The sequence below is a fragment of the Stylophora pistillata genome, chromosome 11 (assembly GCF_964205215.1).
Source record: "Stylophora pistillata chromosome 11, jaStyPist1.2, whole genome shotgun sequence".
NCBI lineage: Eukaryota > Metazoa > Cnidaria > Anthozoa > Scleractinia > Pocilloporidae > Stylophora > Stylophora pistillata.
Genome location: NC_142529.1, coordinates 30,849,402 through 30,870,370, shown reverse-complemented (window position 1 = coordinate 30,870,370; position 20,969 = coordinate 30,849,402). Strand labels below are relative to the sequence as shown.

Genomic DNA, 20,969 nt, shown 5'->3' with positions numbered 1-20,969 from the left:
TTCGAAAGAAACTGTTTGGGGCTGCTTTGGTGGGGGTAACGAAATAACTTGGATATATCAACAAAGTTGAAATGGTAAATTGGCCACCGTAACGATTACAAAAGCTGACGTTTAGAGCGTTAGCTCTTCGTCGGAGCGAAGGGCTCCGACGGACGAAGGGCTAACGCTCGAAACGTCAGTTTTTGTAATCGTTACGGTGGCCAATTTACCATTTCAACTTCGCTGATATATCCAAATTATAAATTTAAATTTGGTCAGAAACAGTGGACAAGGAGCCGATTTATGAACGTACCTCTGTCTAATCCGAAAGAATATTAATCTGATAAATCCATTAAGCTTTGAACTTTACCATAAAATTTACTGTTCACCGAGATTGGCAGAACAGGCTACAGAACAATCACTGGAAGAAGAAACTGAAGGGTGAACCCTCATGAGAAAGAGGCAAAGCCTCGCTCCAGGGAGGTAGTTTTTTTTTCTTTTTTCAAGTTCTCAGCGTGAAGGAAGGCTAAAATATAATTAACATACACTATTTATGTTACAAATGACCACGAATAGCAGGTGCTTTCACTACGGCTGAGAAGTTCACATAAAATAACAGCACTAGTTTCACGTTAGAGCGGCTGGCCATTTGTCTGAGGCAAACTCTGAGCATACTTTCGCAATAAAATGCAACTGTCTTTGCTAAAACAGAGACAATGGTTCTTGAAGAGAACTTGTTGTTTGTACATTTTAAAGCGAAGATAAGTGTAGCATTTTTTCTCCACTAGTCTGAATTTCTCCACTAAAAACCCCCCAGTTTGCGTATGTGTGTGCAAAGCCAATATATATTTTTCTTTCTTAATTGCATAGATTTAATTGTTTATTTGTATTTTCAAAAGTTGAGGAATGTAATTGGCATTAGGGGCTGAGTTATGAGACCTCTTGTTGATCTGAGTCTGTGATTAACAGGACCTCGAAGAGCGAAGATCATGTTGATGAGACATAACCTAAGAAAGAGACAATTTTTTAAGGCGTAATTTGAAATCTGAGGAGAAGTACTATATTGTCCAATACAGAGATTAGAAACGTCAGTGTTTATGGTTTATTTCTATGCCCCAATGGAGGTCCCTTTGTGTAGTAACAGGTCGTCTCCCATGGCAACCTAATGCTTTGAGCTGTGATTGGTTAAAATTTGTAATGCAGTCGAATCTGCAGAAGAATGGAGTAAGCGAGTTTGGTTGTAGATTTTTACGAAGATTTCTGTTCCTTTTTACTTGATTTAAACATCATGGCCGATGAAAGCGAGCTATCAAACGCAAGCGAATTCATCAAAGGTATATCTCGGTTGTTTTTATCAGCTGCCAATATGGTTTACCGCCAAGGAATTGTTAGTCTTATCCAAGATGTCCCCTTGTTAATTTCTTCATAGACCGATTGTACTTCATCACACTGCGGAACAAGCCCAGACATACTGAATCTGTTCATTATTTCTGTGTAGATGATGAATTGGTGTATGAGAAGTAAGTATGTTCTAATTTGGAAGCTTATTTGCCGTCAGCCTGCGTTCTAATTAGTCAATTTGTGAACTTGTCGTTCTGCAGTTTTTACGCCGACTTTGGACCCTTGAATCTCGCTATGCTGTATCGATACTGTTGTAGGCTTTACAAGAAGCTCAAGGTAAGAAATCTGCTATTTTCACTATATTTCGTGGATAAAAATATTAATATTATTTTTCAAATTGTTTGGTGAAGAAACAGACAGTTCGCTCGCTCTAGCTATCTTGAATTCTAGCGGACTTCTAGTGTCCATGGTAAATGAAGACTTACTCACGTCCGTATTATTTTACACTCGTACGCTAGTATTTACTGGAGACTTTAACGTCCGTTATTTCGATACAATTCGTTATTTTTCTAAGTCGGTGATATTGATAATTTAGTTTGTATTCCGTTTATGGGGACCTTCTAAGCGCTATCGATATGATCAAAACATCGTTGACGATGCTTTTTCCTTTTACGGGTTCCCTCGTTTGTTTGCTAAACGCTAAGCTTAACCTATTTGTATTTCAGCCGGTTGTACTGACACGAAATTACTCCCTTCTCCTTCTCTGTGCTTAAATATACTCTCTAAACGGTTAGAAAACCAAAATTTCTGCACATCAGCTCTGAGAGGCTGTGGTTGCGTAAAGCATGTCCCAGTGCGATAATGTAAGTCTGAGGTTTGGAATTTTGCCTCGTGTTCACGGTCTAATGCTAAAACGGATAAACAGAATTCGATATTACGATACGTTTGCACTTGAGAAAATTCTTTCTATTTATCTTCGTTAATGATACTCTTGAATCCCCTTTCTCGCAATATGTCGAAGAAAATAAACCGCGAATTCAATTAGAAACCCTGATCATAAATTATTACTAAAGGTAGAGGAAGTCAAAGTCTTTTGGAGTGAAGCAATTTAAGAATGGCGACAGAAACTTAGCGTAGCGTAACTTACCAAAGCATGTTTCCTTCCTCTACTCCTCTGTTATTATATAAAAATTCGTGATTATTATCATATTTTAAAGAATGGGCTATAAATTTTTTTTTTGACACCCAGGTGGAAATTTGATTTTGAATAGTGAATGAAACGTCAATAATTTTGTTGACATTTAAAAAGGGTGTTCATGGTTGGTATGCACCAGTATGCACTAGTCGATTAACTTGATAAATTCCTGCATTCCGCATGGAAGCTGTCCTCCTTCCTGCTCTTAATATTTGCCTATCTAAATGATTTGAAAACTTATTCTTTTATGCCAAACATATGAGATATCTATAAGAAGATATCAGTTCTAAATTTCCTCTTTGGTTTTTAAGAAATCAGAGCAGTTTTTGTTTTTTGTTGTCTACTAATATCAGTTAAAAAAATCCCATTTTTTCCACTTGTATTAAATTTATTGTAATCTGATTAGTTAATAAAGATAGTTAATTGAAAATTAACAATTACTGTGTGATATAAACTTCAAAGAGGTGATACTTTCAACATCATCACATGGTATTTTCAATTTCAGACTAACAGTTTAGTTTTTCTTTGAGTTAAGGGATAAAAGCAGAACTCTGTGATACTTGAAGCATTCATTTTTTCCATTTAGCATTGATCGGGTAGAATAATTGTGTGCTTAGATTTAAGTGAGACATTTCTCAGCTCTGGGCTAATCGAGTGTTTATAAAGTTAAAGGTTTGCTAAACAAGGGTATGACTAGTCTGGCTTATTAGAAGACATTTCCTCAATCTTTAAATTTCTCCTGCTCTTATTTTGTTGTTGAAAATGAAGTGTATTTTTTTTCGTATATTGTTAAATTTTTTTTGTTCCAGTTCTCAGATAGTCATTTTAATGTAATTTTTTGTATTTGCAGTCTTTCTCTTTAGCAAAGAAAAAGATCGTTCATTACACCTCGTTTGATAGCAGGAAGAGAGCAAATGCCGCATATTTGATTGCATCATATTCAGTAAGTATTGTGATTTCAACTCAAACTTGCACTGTGGGTTCATTAAATTTTGAAACAGGGCTATAATCTCGGACAAAATTGCACACTAGTCAGTGTAATTTTCATTATTTATCATGAAACATCAGTAATTAGGAAAGCATCAAGTGAGTTAATAGAATTAAAGAACTCACATGAAACTTTCAACACTGCTGATCCTAGCTGGCTGTAGGAGGCTTGTGGCATATGATGCTAGTAGTGGCCTAGTTTATCACGAAGTTCTCTGTGGTTCAGTGGGAGAGCATCAGCCTCAGAGTATAGAATCTGAAGGCTTGTGGCATATGATGCTAGTAGTGGCCTAGTTTATCATGAAGTTCTCTGTGGTTCAGTGGGAGAGCATCAGCCTCAGAGTATAGAATCTGAAGGCTTGTGGCATATGATGCTAGTAGTGGCCTAGTTTATCATGAAGTTCTCTGTGGTTCAGTGGGAGAGCATCAGCCTCAGAGTATAGAATCTGAAGGCTTGTGGCATATGATGCTAGTAGTGGCTTAGTTTATCATGAAGTTCTGTGGCTCAGTGGGAGAGCATCAGCCTCAGAGTGTGGAATCTGAAGGTTTTGGCTTTGATTCCTTGTGAGAGACTCAGATGCTTTGTTTTCCCCATATACTTTTGAGAACATATTTTTTTATGGAATGACCAAGCTCGGATATCCCTTTTCTGTAAGAGTAAGGCAATTGCACCCCACCTTCACAAAAACTTAAGTGGCAGCGAGAGAGAGTCCATGGAGTTACTTACTTTTACCTCTTAACTTTGAATTATTGAATGTAAAAACTGGTGTATCTTGCTTTTTTTTTTTTTTTTACATAGATAATCCACCTGAAGAGAACGCCAGAAGAGTCTTATAGACCTCTGATAATTAATGGTTGCAACCCACCATTTCTTCCATTTAGGTGTGTCCATGTATTACGTGAGGATGATATGCATGCACTCATACCATATATTAGTATATGCGTGTCATCTAAGTATGTGGTATTGGTACAGTCAAACGATATTTTTTCACCCTATTTTTATCAGTGTTAAAAAATTCTACCTTGATTCATTAGTAATTTAGATTTAATTTAGCCCTTTTGGGAATGCACTGTAGTATTATCTGGTTCTTACAGGTACATGTAAATGCAAGCTCAAAACCCAATATTGTTGTTGTTGTAGACTTTGGCTTGAATGCATTTAGAATGTGAATTAGAGCAAAATATACCCACTCATTAGTGTTTTTAATTATGTAACAAAAAAATTTGATAGACTGAAATGATATTCGTTTTCTTTACAGAGATGCATCATTTGGAGCATGTTCATATAATCTTTCCCTAATGGATGTTTTAAATGGCCTTTACAAGGTACAAGAACAATTTTAATTACGTGCACTTTGATACAATGTCAAATTGAAATATTGAAATCCATGGTCATACCTGCCAATTATCCATGTTTGTTTTCATTGTCAAGGTCTTTAATATCAAGAACATGATTTAGTTTACTGCATAAATTATATAACACACTTAAGGTAAACTTGAGAAGGAGACTGATGATACTTAACTAAATCATGAAATATTGTTGTCCATGTTAGTAACTGTAGCCAGGATTTGATCTTTAAAGATTGATAATTATTATGATAATTCTTTGTTTTTGTGTGTGCAAGGTTTGTATACATGCAAGTCTTACAGATGTGTGGTTCAGTTGTACATTGTAAAAGTTTTTTTATATATGTATCATTCAGGCACTACAGAATGGATTTTTTAACTTTGAAACTTTTGATGTGGAAGAGTACGAACATTATGAGGTGAGAAGTGTGAAATTTGTGGTTAAATTTTTTAATAAATTTTTTGTTCAATAGCCATAAATCAATATTATCATTATAGCTTTTTTTTTTTGCAATCTTAGGTTTTCCAGTGAGATCATGACTTAATTTCTGACATTTTTTTTTTAATTTTTGAGCACACAAGAAAATCTGCACAGAAATTTGCATGTTCTAAATTTTTTAAAACTTATTTTTCTCTTTACTATTATTCTTTTCATTTTTGTAATTATTATTATTATGATAACTCATTTATAAGATTTCGATGTATTCTCAAAAAGTTTTCTTTCTCACAGCGAATTGAAAATGGGGATTTCAACTGGCTGTTACCAGGTTAGAAGAATGGATAACTCAGTGTTATTAGATGGCCACAAAATACTGTGTCAATGAATTAATAAAAAATGTCCTTGATTTGACAGTAGTCTTACCACTTAAAAGTGTACAGAGCTTAAATTTGCAAAGTAAATTGTTTATCAAACATACCAAACTCATTTTGTATCGCACTATTTTTCAGATAAATTTTTGGCATTTAGTGGACCTCACAATAAGAGTAGAATTGAGAATGGTAAGCATTTACAACTGACTTGTGATTAAACTACAAGAGCCACATTATATCTGATAGTAAGAACTATTACAAAATTCTTAAATACTGTATAATTGGTTATTATTAAAAACTAGATCATTGGATAATGCAATTCAAGACTTTTTATTGGCTTAGCCATTATGGTGTATGAGCCAATATACCATAATCTAATATCTGAACATTGTAACATTCGGTTTCTTCTTACAAAATAAAGTCGAGAAGATTTGTCTAGTATCTTGGGGGCGTTTTTTTAATAAAAAAGTTATTCCACTTGTGCTTGTTTGATATGAGATGATTATAGCCAACTCGGCGTTATGCACCTCATATCCAACGCGCGCTCGTGGAATAATTGTTAATTAGTTGCTGAATTGGAGTACACAGCATGTACTTACAGAGGTAACACGCCTTTAAATGGACAGTACGACAGGACAGTTTACACATCTCATCTCTCTATTTGCCTGGTTAAAATTCAGCTTTTGTACTCACTGTTGTATAAACCACTGGATCCATTTTCTTGTAGATTAAGTCAATTGTTATGTTTTGAGTGAATCAAGATTTTGAGGTTCCAATTCAATATTTATAATTTAGAATTTAATTCATTTGCCAGGGGAATGGCAGGAGAAAGGAACAGGACTTTCGTCCCAATTGACACCTAACCCCTTTTGCACTCACCAATCCACCCCAGGGGAGGACATCTATCACACAGTAATCTCATGTGTGGGAAATTAATGTCTCCTACCCCTAACCCTGCAGGAGACAGGACCTCCATTTATTCGTCCCTATCCGATAAGACTAGAATAACTAACCATTTCTTGATGTTATGGAAAGGTAACAAATTCTTCTCAATTATTTTAAGACCTTGAGTGTTGGTCCAGCCGGGGCTCAAACCCTCAACCTCCCACTCAACAGCCCAGCGCACTATCCATTGGGCTAACTGGGCGGTTTAACTATTAGTATATTTTCATACTTACTCTTAACCAGTCTGAATCATGCTTCATGGTCGCACAGTTATCTTCACCTTTTAAACTCTAAGAGTGACCAGCATTTAATTTCTCCTAACAGAAATACTGCTGAATCATTCATTAACATCCTGAGAATAAAGGGAATGATCACCAACTAAGAAGCTTTGATTATTGCACCAATTCTCCTTGAAAGTACCAAAGGAAATGTATAGGGAATAGTATGGATGCAGATGTTAGGGTTAATGACTGGGGTCAAACTCTTTCTTCTTAGTACCAAAATTGATTCTATTGTGACAGTAATTTTTGTAATAACATTTCTACCTTAAAGGTTATCCGCTGCATGCCCCAGAAGCCTACATCCCTTACTTTAAAAAGCACAATGTTACAGCAGTTGTGAGACTCAACAAGAAATTTTATGATGCAAAGAGGTTTACAGATCATGGTATTGAACATTTTGACCTGTTCTTTGTTGACGGCAGTGTGCCAAGTGACATGATTGTCAGGTTGGTTGTTTTCTTGTTATTGTTGCTTTTTTGTCATTAATATCGAAGTGGCATGTTTTTTGTTGAGTTACTGTAAAGTGTTTAATTATTAGCGTTGTTCAATTTTCGCTATTTTCGCGCAAGGGGACTTTGCGCAAAATTTAAACATCGCGAAGTTGGAGTTGGCCGGCGGCCATCTTGAATTTATAAATGTGACACACAAATCCAATAAACGCAGAATTATTTACTACAAAACAACATTTACTGCACAAATCAAACCTTAAAAAATATTATTTACAGTCAAAGATGATACTGCATATTGTTAGAAATTAAACCACCACTCAATTTAACCATTCTACAGTAAACAAAAAATGGAGAAATTTTCTGTTAATGAGTGTCCTGTTCTGGGCAATCAGTTTGTGTAGATGAGTGGGAATGGTGGACAGGCGAGAGGATATGCATGTGGGCACTTACAACAGCAAAGGAAGGACTCCTTCAAAAAAAAAAAGAATAAAAAACAGATTTTCTCTCATCCTCACTGAGCCTGGCAAGGACTTTAGCAGAATAATGTTGAGAATGATGCAGTCTCAGTTTGAACAAAGTTCTGTTACATGTGAAGTTTAATTTTACCAAGTCCTTACTTTTGGGTGTTCATACATTTCCACTAATGAACCATTTTTCCCCATATTGACATGAAATATCTTGCTCATCAGGCGTTTCTTGACAGTAGCAGAAAATGCCAAAGGAGCTGTTGCAGTTCACTGTAAAGGTAAGGATTCATATTTTCCCAGGACTGCTGCAACCAAGGAAAAAGCTGTTTCTCCTCCTCTTTTAACCTTTGGTTTCAAACATGCCTTAATTTGATGCCAGAGCAAGAGAAGAACAATTGACTTTCTGACCATCCCCTATCTCAATCATCATTACTTCAGAATTTGTGAACTCAAAGGCTGCTTCATATATCATGTATTTAGTAAGGATATGAATGTAGAAGAATCTCTGATAGTGGATACTTGTACCTTGCATGATTGTTTCTAACATGTTATGCTCAGTGAGTAAGTCAAGTAGATGTAAGTTTGGGTCTGAAATGGCAGTTGAAACTCCTTAGACAAACTGGTATATAACTTCTCCCTACATTTTTACTGTTAAATCAAACACAAATGTTATGAGAAATAAGGATATGAACATCAACTTAACAGCCTCGATTGTTAAACAAATTGCCCTTGTCAATACTGTGGGAAATATGCATACTGGTGTTGGGGTCTAAAGGATTGATTGAATGTAGTTTGGTGTACACGTTTTTTTCTCTTGACTCACTGTTTTATTTTCCTGTATTCAGCTGGTCTTGGTAGAACTGGAACGTTAATAGCGTGCTACTTGATCAAGCACTACAGATTCACTGCTGCAGAAGCTATTGCCTGGTTAAGGTAAGATGTGATATTATTACTACTTAAAAGAAGTACGTAGAGAGAATTATGAATAGAAAAATCTCTTACTGCTTGGAAAAATCACGGGCATTTAAAATTTTATCAATGTGATCATAGATTTACAGCGTCCAATTTTTGGTGTTTCACTCGCAGAATTTGCCGTCCTGGATCAGTTATTGGACCACAGCAGAACTTTTTAGAAGAGTGAGTGTAGTGGTTCATTTGTTTTCTCCACTTATATGACAGATGTAAAGACTAAATGGCACTTTTAGCTCGGAGGAAAGTCACAAAGCCCAACCTTTAGTCCATCGAATGTGTACATTTAGGTCCTTCATTTTAATTACAAGTAGTATTTAAGATTTGAAACCGTTTAACTTGTTTTACAATGTATTTATATGCCTTTTCTGCAGAAAACAAGCTAGTTTGTGGATACAAGGGGACATTTTTAGGTCAAGAGAAAAAGAGAAGACAGAAAAAGGTTGGTTTGCAGATAGAGTTTGTATTAATTTTAAAACAATTCCTTAAATGATGCGTGTACCACAAACTGATCAATTATGGAACAACCTTGTAATTTAATGTTTCTTTTTTTTTTTTTTTTTGTTACGTAAAAATCAGTGGATCGATGTGGTGTAAGCCGACTTATTAGTGGAGTGGACACCATCAAGATTGAAGATTCCATCAGTACAAGGCCGGGCAAATTGTATAAGGTAACATCACTCTCAAGCAGCTCATTGAAGGAGCTTTAACCAAATGTTTGAATTTTTTTGTTGTGCTTTGCAAAAATATATGCAACCTTTATGTAGACGAAAAGATAATGCACGAAACGTCGGCGCTAGAAACTCTTTACGGTGGCCAATTTACATTATACGACTCAGTTGATAAAACCAATGATTCAAACAAAAATACTTAAAATTTTACGATAGCGTGTTTTACACTGAACAGTCCCTTATTTTATTCAATTTTTCTCAAGGATCTTACGCCCATCTTACGAGCCACACCCACTTCAAGCGCGTCTTTGCTGAGTGAACGTAGCAGCATTCTCTCCTCCAAAGAGGTAACAGTCAGTAAAGATTCTAATGACAACGAGGAGCCAACACAAGGAGATGAACTAAGGCGCTTGAAGACCAGCCGTTCATTACGTCATCCGCGATCGGCAACAACCGGGGCATTAAAGTAAGATAACTTTCTTAAGCTTTGGGTTGTAAAAAATGACTCAACCCTTTCCATTCTGACATCAGTATCTGTGTTCTCCATACTGTTCTCTAGACATTGTCTTAGGTGCTGACAAGGAGAATTTGTTTGACAATCAAGAAGTTCTTTTGTTGGCGATCATTTTGTTTTCTCTCGTCACCTTACCGTTTGAATTAGCATTGATACTATAACGTCAATAAGGGTTTCATTTGAAAACTAGAAAGTTGGAGCTAAGTAGAAAAGCACAATAAACAGTATTACAGCAATTTACAATTGTGTCGAAAATAATCCGAGGTTACTTTGATTTTTCTGTGATTGGTCCAGAATAGTCACGCCACTCTTTCAACCAATCAGATACAAAACGAAAACCAATCACGACTTTACCGCACGCGTTTTTCCGCGCTTTAGACAGCTTGGTTGTTTTTACTGTGAGTTCTCATTGGCTCGTAAAGGTAATTTCCTATCTCTGATTGGCCGTTGTGATTACTTTGGTTTTGGTTTTTACGTAACTTAATCGAAAAGTGCTTCACATTCAAGAAGTTTTCTTCTGAATGGTCACTCTGTGTAACTCCATCCGGGGACAGAAGAGTTAGCACCACATTGCAAAGCATAACTGTTGCACAGACAGAAAAATAATATTCACTATGTGAGGCGTGTATTTGTAATGTATAGTACCTTCTGGTCATATTATTAAATTAGTTTTGTTGATAAAAGCTTTCCTTTTTATCTCTCAGATTGGAGGATGGTAGAGTAGGTCACACTCGCTCTACGACCGGGCAATCGTTGAAGTAAGTGTAACGTAGCTCAGTAAAACGTGCGACAAACTTCCACCTTGATATCGCCTCGAAAAATTGTGGTTCACCTACTCTTTGTACTCCTGTTACAAAATATTAGCTCAATAAGATAGAAACGTCATCTTGAGGATGGGCAAGATTGACACGAATTATAGATGACAACAAAATACTATTTAAAAAAATTTGTTGTAATCAGCAAGATAGTGATGTTTCTCTGATATTTTCACAGACTTGCAAACGCGTCGACAATGCAGTCAGTAATGTCACCGCTGAAAACATCCAAAGTTTCTGCTCTGCCGAGAAGAACTACAAGGACGTCATCTCACATGTTACGAAGGTAATAACCAATCAAACAGCGTTTCATTCCGGTTAAAGCCGGTTTATTCCGGTTAAAGGACGGTTAAAGCGTTGATCAAGTGCTTACTGCGTTAGACTCCATGTCGAGGGGTTTGTGCCACTAAAACCAAAACAAAACTCCTCTTGCTCGAATCCGACTACTCCATTAAAAAAAATGAAATAAGTAAATAATTGCCCTTTATCATTCTTACTTCATAACTAATTAAAAGCATTGTTTTAAGTGTTATTAACTTTTTCTTTTTCAGTCGTATGACGTCATCACGCGTGAGCAGTAGAGCGCTGAACTTGGCGGCTTTGGCCAAAACATAACCAATTACCAGATACTCATCAGGTCCTACTGAATTGCTGAGCATTGGCTTCAACAGACTGCAAGTTCAGTCTGTTGAACAGAACCCTTCCGGAAGGTAGATCAGGCTGGCTAATTCATTAGAGGTGTAAGCTAATTCAAGCTTTAACACTGATTCCCTTTATTCTGGTAGTAATTCCTATCAAGCTATTTTTAAACTCAAACTATGTCCGAGCAATGTTTTAACGAACCTTTACCTTTTCTTTTGATGGAGAACGAATCGTTGCTTAGGATACCCACGTGAATAAAATTTGCATCTTAGAATTGTCATTAGCAATTCCCTCAAATATCTCCGAAAACTGGGGTGATCTAAGAATAGGTTTAAAGGGGTTACCTCCAGAACAAAGCCTTGTGATGGATTTTGTCTCAGCCTGATTATGTGTATTTTTCTCAGTAGTTTATTATCGAAAGGTTTCTCTTACAAATGATGTCAGTAAATGAAGGCGTAGGGTAACTCCGCCTTTTTCTGTGGTATCTATTGTTAAAGAGAGATTAGAGCAGAAATTAGCGCTGATCGGCTTTCAGTGAACCGGGCGGGGAGGGCCGCATCTTGCAAAGGTAACTGTATTTTTACAGGTAGTGTTCTGTTGAATGGTATAGCTAGTTAAGCAGGATGCCTTGGTCACGAGTTATATAAGTGTAAAGAATTTAATGTGGGATTCTGGGATATAGAGCGGTTGTAGAACGAGTGATTGGTTTGATTTGAATAGTCGCAGGGTTTCAGGATGGTCGTGTTGTAAAAAGAGAACTTTTTTACTGTCTTTGTATAGATAACCAACTTATCACGAACGTTAATTTATCAGTAAGACTTATATTTCAGAATGATCAGGTTTTTAAGAAAAATAAGAGTATCGAGTGATCACCGAAATATATAAAGTTCTTCGTAGGATGTTTTTTTTGCGTTGTTCTACAACGCCGTGAAGGTCACACAACGCCATGACAGTCACATGACGCTGTGACAGTCACACAAGGCTGTGAAGTTCACATACTCTATCGCTTCTGTCTATCACACAGAGAGAGTGACGCGAATTATTTTTAGAAGTCTACCTGAAGATCTCGCGGTTTCCTTTGCTTTACTGGTAAAGCTTGGGAAACAGAAGTGTCTCGGGGAGTTAGTTTTAGGGTGACGTAATGTTATGGAATAGTGATCTTTAGGACATGATCCTGTATGTGTCTTGAATTAAGAATGTACCTGGTAGGTCTCAAAGGGCCTACGTCATGATGCTCTGAGTCGACTCTTTTGCAACAGTAAAACGAACGTCAGTTGGAAGGAAACCGCAAAATATTGATTCCATTAAATAGACGAACAACAACAACGTGGTATTGATAAACCATGAATGAGCAAGGATGACTTAGAATGAACGGGATTCGAACGGATGAGGAAATGTTTTTCAAGTTACACAAACTGTGACGAACAGTAGCTTCCCTTCAGTGTCAGTGGTACACGGAACGCGTTCAAATTTCGTTCATATTGCGTCGAAGTCGTAAGTTGGTTGCGTTAAGTTTACAGACGAGGGAAGTGGTGGAATATTTTACTGTGGTTTGAAGAGTTTTTTCCAGAGTTGAAAGTGTTAAGGTCCCCTTAAAGCGTGTACCAACAGGAGAAAAAAAAAAAAACAAAGGGAATTGTAAATTGTGCAAGAGAAATTATCTCGAACACTGATTTGCAGATTCGAAAGAAACTTTGTGGTTGTATGTACAAATTACTGTCGTTTTAATCCGGTACGTTTGTATTATAAATTATTTTTGTATGGATCATTTCCATTAAGAAATGCAATTTTAGGGGATTGTTTAGAGGCAGTTAAGGTATTTAGCTACAGTTTGCAGATCGGATACACTTCATCGTGCGTAATTTTAACCGCACATGTTTAATGATCTCCATCGCGATTGAGAATACTTGAATTGGATGCAAAAACTGTGGCGAACAGTAGCAGATTGGATACACTTTACCGTGCGTAATTTTAACCGTACATGTTTAATGATCTCCATCGCGATTGAGAATACTTGAATGTGAAAAAACACCTACAAAAAAAACTCTATTAACTATTTTAGTTTTTATCGGATTTGTGTTGTGTCATCTTGTATGCAAGATTATATACACCTTACATCGATGAGAATATTTGGTTTGCCTTTGGCAAAATCTCGAAACTCGATCAGTTGTTTTTCAGTTTGTCGTTCCTTTTTTTCGCAAGGATGCAAAGCGTCCATCTTTTAAATGCTGTGTGTTCTAGATACTGACTATCTCATCATTTTTCCAAATATGTGTGTGGGGAAAGTTTTCTAACATTATTTTAAGCTTTCGTACTCTTTTATTATCGAGAGTAACGTGTATATATATCAAAAGGTTGTATATTACCTTTCATAATAAAACACCCAAAGGTATATATGATTGTTAATTTATTTGTTTTGTCTTGATTTAAATTCCCTATTTTATCAACCCCGCAGAAGTCTCATTATAATTGAAAAAATGAATTTTTGTAACATTGGTTATCATCATCTTTCACACCTTTATAATAGTTTTTATAATAATCCCTTTTTGACCTGAAAGGAAAATTTTAAGTCTCGTCGCAAACAGGGGTTGTAACGAGTATGAGTGTAACTGCTGACGCAATTGATTACGTTAGCGTTTTTCCGCAGCAGGTACTAGTAAAACTGGTATGGTCATGTGTTGAGTGACGTAATCGGAGACACTCCCTAAGATTGTTCGCCTAATGGTTCCCAGTCCTCTACTTCCTAGAATTATGCATTCGGCTTTTTCTTCCTTTCCCACGGTGCAGATCACATGACCAATCGGTCCATAGGCGTAGATAGTCTTGAAAGGGAGCTGCAAAGAAGAAAACGAGCACGCCGTTTCTTTTTTGGTTTTATTTTGTTGATTTATGCTGACGAATGAAGAATGGGTATGGAGTACTTGCCTTCATTTCCGTGCATTTTTTCTCGTAGCCGCATAGCATCTCTTCTGCCTGTTGCTCTGCCTTTTGCAACATTCGTTCCCATTCTTCTCGCGGTGGAATACTCATACAATCTATGACATAAAGGTAAGAACCTTACCATAACAAGTACCATAACAACTGTATAATTGACCACACTATTTTCCAAACACTGAAGACTTTTTCCACTGTTGTTTCTTTATCGCCTATCAGGCTTTATTATGTGGGTTACTATCCTTGCGTGACCCTAGGAAAGTTAAACATTCCAATTTTTTCAAGTGCGTTACTTTTCTGAAGGCTGCTGTCGTTTTGGGCAGCATTACGAATCGAGGCTCGGACAGAGACGGCGGTGGCGTTTAGACCTTGATTTGAAATGAACTTAAAAAAATTTACCTCTCCCTATTGCATTTTTTGGCCTAGTTCCCAGGTTCTCTCTATTAATCTCTATCTTCTCGTGACGTCACGGTCGGGTCTGGTGCTTAGGGACTGCACTGAATAGAAATTATTGCTACACACATTCTTACTTGCAAATGTTGGTACTGGAGTGATCGGGGACTCGTAAACATGAACAAACACCACCTGGTCTCTCTCCTGTCGGAATTTATTAGCGTACCCTGCAATTCAGAAAACATATCTAGCAGAAACACCTGTAGCGGAAACGTCTTAAACAAAATAATCCTTGTTTTCAAACTAACAGTTACCTTCGTATTTTTCACGATCCATTTTAGTATCAGAATTTCTTGCGAACTCCGTTTAGGCTTTTACAAACGGTCGAAAGCCCGAAGTTTTCCCGACCACTCTCCGAGGGCTTCACGGACACCTGCAGAGGCTTGGAGCAGGTGCACGCTATCTTGAAATGATAACAATAATTGACTGGTGTATGGCCGAAACCAAAATGCTAATTCACGCCAGCCTTGTGGCAAAACAAAACAAAACAAAACACTGCATTTTTTATTTTCCTTTCAACAAAAATAAAGCACCTTGTGAAAAGGACATCTTACAGCTAATAAAAAGCAAATCAAACAGTTGATTTCTTAACGGTCAATTTTTTCCCTAAACCAGCAATTTTTCTTTAGAATAACGCCTTGACCGTGCCTCCAGTCACGTCGCTTTTACGAGGTTGATGAATCCATCAGCTTCTAATGTTTGGTATTCGAAGTTATCCGCTTTTCATTCCGAAAAAAGACAAGCTCTAATATATTCTACATAGGAGAGGTTTGGATACCAGGAACGTTCAAAGCTGTAGCGAAAATATCTAAAACTTAAGAAGTTTGTGATAAAAAATTTGATGTAAAGTTATTTCTGTACATCGGCAATTGTGTCAATGCGTGAGGTAGTTGCAGAACTCCGCTAGATTGTTAACAAGGATAGCGAGAACTCCTGAAAAAATCTTGCTGGTATGCGCGTAAATAAACGTACCGAAAAATGAGAGCGGCCTTGGAAGTATCAAACACTTTGTTCTTGCTTAGAAACTGAAACAAATTTAGCGGGATTTGTGACAAAGCAGCATTAAATATCATGCCATAAGCTTATCACAGCGAGAAAACATCTAATAAATACGTATTGCGTAAAAATGTAATTCAGCTTTAAATTCAAGAAGTTTTATCTGACGGTTGCAACCTCACGCTGAGCTCAAAACGATACCATTGATTTCAGATTGAAGTCTGCAGCAGTATTAAAAACATTTCGGTGCCTTTTTATATACTCACATGCAAAAGCCCTCTCGCTGTAGACACTTCCATCCACTGCCACCAAAATGTTTCTTGGGGATATCGATGGCATTTTTTTATGACGGTTTCTTCCTGATGAAAAGTGATACTTTGCGAACGATGATAGCAACGTGTTTGTGAGAAAATCAATATTGAAAACAAGATATTTTCATTTCATAGCCCAGTTGCTTCCGCTTATTTGGAAAACCCAAACAGTGTACTTCAAAAGAATTAATAATTAACAAAAACATTTGATAGATCATACCGTTTAGCAAGCTGGTACAAGAAACAGAGTATGAAATTTATGGGTTTATGAAAAATCGATTTTAAATTTTTGTTTCGCGCTACTGCTATCTTACAGTGAGTGTGAAATTAGTGATTTTCGAGATAGACAGCAATGGTTCCAATTCAAACAACCTCAGCACACTATGTTGCTACCATACGACGTACTATATTAAGGGAAAGTGTCAAAAATTTTAATTTTTGCAAAATCGTTTTTTCGCGGGAGAGTATACCCTAATAAAAAGGTTTATTTGAACTCTAACCCATCATTCATTTTCCAAGAGACAGCACGAAGAATTCTCGCCAGGAAAATGCGCTATTACCAAGTGCGTGAGAGGGGAACGAAACAGCAACGATAACCGATTTTATACGATTCAATAGAGACCGTTGTCAGGTCATGTCACGTAACAGGTTCGTCACGCAACGGCATGTTTCGTAACGAGACAAAACATCGGCTGCCAAGGAGGTAGTGTTAATGTCTTAAGAGATAAATTGAGGCCTGAATTAAGAGTTATGCTGTTTTCAGGATACTAGAAAAAATTCTAATTCATAATATTTATTCTTAATGATTTCAATGTTTTGACCAAATAATCGTCTTAGTGACATATGACATGACAACATAACTAGTAAGAGTGATAAAAACTATCAGAATTCATCGTTGAAATACGCTGTATTGTATTAATTAAGGAACTACGCTAATGGGGAATCTGATAATTATGAGTCAAGAAAAAGTATTTAGCAAAATTAAATGTCCTTAGACGATGAAAGGCAGGGAGTAAACGACAAATAATTTAACATATTGTTGGCTTACATGGGATGCAAAGAAACTTAGTTGATTAGCCATTGAGATTACAATTAATCAACAATTAACTTCTAGAAATTAGAAGTATAATCTCTTTTTGGATTCGTTGTTAGGATGCTAAGACATAAATAAAGTCTTCGTTAAATTTCTTTGGGTTTGGGTTCATGATGATTGACGAACATTCAGTTGCTGTGGTCTACCAATTTAACATCCTCAGTACATAGTTATACAATTAAGATCGTATTCTATTGGAGAGGTGATAAACCATCTTAGATCGAGTAAGTATTTCCAGATTTTTTTTGAGCCTGAGTTTTTCAAGTTTGTTGTTTAATGTTTGTCAGTTAATGTTATTCTTCTCCAGTTGCTTTGTTGTTTTTCTAACCTTCATATCGTTTTTGTTTCCTGACAAGCCGTCATTTTTCAGATATACATTATTTTAAAGCCTTTCTTCATCTGCATAAATTAACGGAGGGGTCTTAAGGTAGATTCCAATCGCAGGAATTAAATCTGAGAACGAGATAAAGTTCCTTAGAACGATCCCTCAAAAATGTGTCGTTGGGGGGACAAGTAAAACCGGAACCCGTGAATGATGAACCACGTGATCGCTCACACTTCCCAAGATGGTCCTCCGGAAAGCACCGAGGCCACGATTTCCGAGTACAATACAGGTGATATTTTCTTCTTTAGCTACTTTACAAATGGCATCTCCCGGTGACCCGAGTTCAATTCTGGTTTTGAACGGCATCTGAAAATGAACAAACGGTTAGTGTTAAATTGCGTTTAATTCTAGAGGCGGACGGGCGATGGCTTCACCGGAGGGTCCGGTTTGTAAAGCTTGGTTTTTAGTATTACCAAAGGTGAAGTACACCGTACAAGAATTAGCACAGGTGGACTATTTATTCGGCGGGGGGGGGGGGGAGTCTAATTCTTTAGCGTGGGTATATTGGTCAATTGTTCTTTTTTTAAGAAGTAGAGTTTGACAAACCTGAAAATGCTTGCATTTTTGTTCAAATCCCTCTAGCATGCCTGAAGCTTGCGCATTTGCTGCCCTTAAAATGTTCTTCATTTCATCAACTTGAAGTTCCGATGCATCTGTTTTAACAAAATGAAAATTTCATATTTTATATGGTCACCTGACGACCAAGCAGCCAACAACTGTGGCGCGACAAGTCACTAAACTCACCTTGCGAATCGTCCTTAGAGTATTGCTTGACATGATCAAGTGAGTTGTAAACATGAAGTAAGATAATTTCCTGTCTTTCTTGTCTATAATTTTCTACGTACCCTGATGGAGAAAGAACAATAAGAACATTTGCGCTTTAGGAACTATCTCATAGATGTCAGTGTAAGGGACTGGGAACGAGAAGGCTTCCAGAAGAGAAGAGCAGCAGAAGGTCGCTTACTCCACTAGCCCCTCCACCCCACATCATATCCCTTATCTTGGCCTTTCGCTTTTGCTAACGTGTAGTTTCTATGTAAACACTGTTTAACTCGGGTGTTAAATGGATTTCGAAGAAGCCGACTCAGGTCTGTCAATCAAATACAACGGTGAATTTGGACAAAAATTTATTTCCAATGAATTAGGTTACAAGATAACAGCATGTTTATTTAGTATTAATGGACATCTACCATCCATTGAAAGCGCTTGACAATATTCTGCTAGTTGAGCAGCTGCAATGTGTCATTATGTCATATCGCGGGTTGAGGGGGAACTTGACATTTATCACTAATTTTCTCGCCGGGAAAGGCGAACGGGATATGTTTTCTCGTCTAGATCAAAAGATAAATGTAAAATGCGGTCAAAAAGCTGATTCTAATTCTGAAAATCGTCTGAAATTTAATCTTAACGAACAAAATTTTCTCCTCGGTTTTTTTTTTATTGTCTTAGCAGCTGAAGTATTAGTCATATGTTTTCGCTTGTTTGGCTTAACGAACTAAGTTGTCAAGAGAGTATGTCAAAATTGAATAAATGTGAGAGACAGTATGCTTTCTTTAGAGAGCTTGTGATAAAACCTTTTCATTACCTTAGGACCCTTCACCTAATGTCGGAAGAAGATTTTAACACGATTGTGTACTAAAATCCTTGGCAACTTTCTTTTAAAAGCTTGAATTATGTATGAATCTAGTTTTATGCACGCTAACTTAGTACGCAGTTTCAAATATGGACAAGGAAAATTCGTTTGTATTCTCCATGAAAAACAAAGTGCAAAAATCAAAATTCAGGTTTTCAAATGTAGCCAGTTAAAATAAGAGTTTTTTCTGGGATGAAACACCATACTTCTCGTTCAATATGTTGTTTTCTTTTTTTTTTTTTACAAGTTGTAAAAATTTTATTAATATGACGGAAAGTGATGAGTTTTACTCTCCTTGCGGGTTTTTCTTTTGCATTGGAAGTTACTCGAGTTAAACCACATTCATCATTCAAATATTATTTTAAAACAAGCTAATAACATGAATTAGCAGGGGATCACGAGATCAACTTTTGCTGTTACGATGTGTCAAACAAAAATAGAATAATTCTGCGAATTTTGCGAGGATCAGAAAATTTCGTATTTTGCATTGTATCTTTATACCTAAACGCTAGACTTTTGATCAAACGAGCCTAATTTTGCAAGCGCAGAGAGGCCATTTTGCATATGCCATCTTTTGCCCGGTAGACTTGGCAGAAGGTCGTTCTTACCCAAAATATTACTGCTAAACTTTAAAATTTCTTGAATCAAATCGTGTGTCAAAAGTACGCTTGAAATTTGGAAATTTCTTGAAAATTATTTTTCAACTATTCAGTTTCCGTGAGCATGCCTTTCTCCGGTTTCAAACTGAGGTAAATTCTGTTGAAGAGATCAGGCTCTCTGCTGGATTTCCATTGTGTCATTTCACTCACGCAAACAAAAAGAGCGTTCATTTTTCTGGCGGTTGATTTACGCCTATAAAAGATACTATAGACAATGTAAGGGGTGTGTTACGTGAAAGTCGGACTTCAAGAAGTTATACCATCCAAAATGACGGGGTCGTGTGAAACATTTTGCTCGTGCATGTGATACTTACAGTCAAAAGCTCTCACACAATGTTCCTTTTCGTCTATGGGTACAAGAATCCGTTTCGTATTGGCCATTTCTGTTCCGCATAAAGTTTTTATATCCAACTTGTCGTCCGATTGACAAGCGAAGAAGCTGTGTCCTACACAAATACAGAAAAATTATAAAATATTCATAATCGCGGAATAAATGAATATTTTATGAACGGGATGAAAAACATCACAAAGTCGTCTGCAAAAATGACTCAATAATTTTGACGTTTAAAACTGCGGGGTCATCCCGTTAACATCTAATATAAATTGGATTATTAAATATGTTTTTTCCTTACCTGTAGGACGGTGTGATCTACTCTAAGGAGATCATTTTCCGTTTTGGCCGATTCCGAGGGAGCATCCGAAATCCGACGGAAAGATCCGAAATTAGACAGACGAATCTAAAATCAGTCGCAACTCTCCGAAACGAACGAGGCCGTCCGAAATTGGACGGAAGCATCCAAAATCAAACGGAAGCGTCTAAAATTGGACAAAATCTTTTAAAAACTGGACGGAGGCGTCCGAGATCGGACTGTATCGTCCAAAACTGGGCACACCCATCCCAAGTATTATGAAACCATCCGGAAATCGGGCAGATCTGCCGTAAGGGTTCCTCGTTCGGATTTGAGGGACTAGATGGGAACCCATATCTCAGAAAATGGAAGTATTTTACTTCAGTTAAAACTGAAACGAACGCATTAAGAAATGTTAAGAACTTCCGAATAAGAGACTTGTCATTTTTTGTCGGAGGGAAGGG

At 36.9% G+C, this 20,969-nt stretch overlaps 3 protein-coding genes across 3 annotated transcripts; 1 reads left to right on the top strand and 2 right to left on the bottom strand.

Moving 5' to 3' along the window:
• The first annotated feature begins 1,157 nt into the window (after positions 1 to 1,157).
• On the top strand, positions 1,158 to 13,806 carry LOC111336341 (dual specificity protein phosphatase CDC14A). The gene is made up of 19 exons (XM_022942419.2): positions 1,158 to 1,313; positions 1,409 to 1,499; positions 1,581 to 1,656; positions 3,366 to 3,458; positions 4,302 to 4,384; positions 4,762 to 4,828; positions 5,206 to 5,268; positions 5,580 to 5,616; positions 5,798 to 5,848; positions 7,157 to 7,331; positions 8,024 to 8,079; positions 8,647 to 8,734; positions 8,888 to 8,938; positions 9,145 to 9,212; positions 9,350 to 9,441; positions 9,705 to 9,907; positions 10,660 to 10,713; positions 10,949 to 11,056; positions 11,322 to 13,806. The coding sequence occupies exons 1-19, from the start codon at positions 1,268 to 1,270 to the stop codon at positions 11,383 to 11,385; spliced, it is 1,566 nt and encodes a 521-aa protein (XP_022798154.1). The 5' UTR covers positions 1,158 to 1,267; the 3' UTR covers positions 11,386 to 13,806.
• On the bottom strand, positions 13,803 to 16,398 carry LOC111336342 (uncharacterized). The gene is made up of 4 exons (XM_022942420.2): positions 16,062 to 16,398; positions 14,877 to 14,966; positions 14,338 to 14,447; positions 13,803 to 14,246 (listed from the first exon to the last, which is right to left on the bottom strand). Exons 1-4 carry the CDS (start codon positions 16,132 to 16,134, stop codon positions 14,043 to 14,045), a joined length of 477 nt encoding a protein of 158 aa, XP_022798155.1. The 5' UTR covers positions 16,135 to 16,398; the 3' UTR covers positions 13,803 to 14,042.
• Positions 16,399 to 16,847: 449 nt separating this feature from the next.
• LOC111336346 (uncharacterized) lies at positions 16,848 to 20,350 on the bottom strand. The gene is made up of 4 exons (XM_022942426.2): positions 20,191 to 20,350; positions 18,329 to 18,430; positions 18,131 to 18,237; positions 16,848 to 17,890 (listed from the first exon to the last, which is right to left on the bottom strand). The coding sequence occupies exons 1-4, from the start codon at positions 20,255 to 20,257 to the stop codon at positions 17,687 to 17,689; spliced, it is 480 nt and encodes a 159-aa protein (XP_022798161.1). The 5' UTR covers positions 20,258 to 20,350; the 3' UTR covers positions 16,848 to 17,686.
• Between the last annotated feature and the right edge of the window lie 619 nt (positions 20,351 to 20,969).

What these genes read in the sequence shown, in the direction of transcription:
- LOC111336342 (XM_022942420.2), bottom strand. Translation starts at nt 16,134, where the DNA reads ATGCCATCGATATCCCCAAGAAACATTTTGGTGGCAGTGGATGGAAGT. An exon ending in CAGCGAGAGGGCTTTTGCAT is followed by an intron (nt 14,967 to 16,061) that starts GTGAGTATATAA and finishes TCTGAATTGCAG; the next exon opens with GGTACGCTAATAAATTCCGA. An exon ending in AAAAATGCACGGAAATGAAG is followed by an intron (nt 14,247 to 14,337) that starts GCAAGTACTCCA and finishes TCTTCTTTGCAG; the next exon opens with CTCCCTTTCAAGACTATCTA.
- LOC111336346 (XM_022942426.2), bottom strand. Translation starts at nt 20,257, where the DNA reads ATGGCCAATACGAAACGGATTCTTGTACCCATAGACGAAAAGGAACAT. An exon ending in TTGTGTGAGAGCTTTTGACT is followed by an intron (nt 18,431 to 20,190) that starts GTAAGTATCACA and finishes TTTCTCCATCAG; the next exon opens with GGTACGTAGAAAATTATAGA. An exon ending in AAAAATGCAAGCATTTTCAG is followed by an intron (nt 17,891 to 18,130) that starts GTTTGTCAAACT and finishes GTTCATTTTCAG; the next exon opens with ATGCCGTTCAAAACCAGAAT.
- LOC111336341 (XM_022942419.2), top strand. Translation starts at nt 1,268, where the DNA reads ATGGCCGATGAAAGCGAGCTATCAAACGCAAGCGAATTCATCAAAG. An exon ending in TAAGAGTAGAATTGAGAATG is followed by an intron (nt 5,849 to 7,156) that starts GTAAGCATTTAC and finishes TCTACCTTAAAG; the next exon opens with GTTATCCGCTGCATGCCCCA. An exon ending in AAAAGAGAAGACAGAAAAAG is followed by an intron (nt 9,213 to 9,349) that starts GTTGGTTTGCAG and finishes CGTAAAAATCAG; the next exon opens with TGGATCGATGTGGTGTAAGC.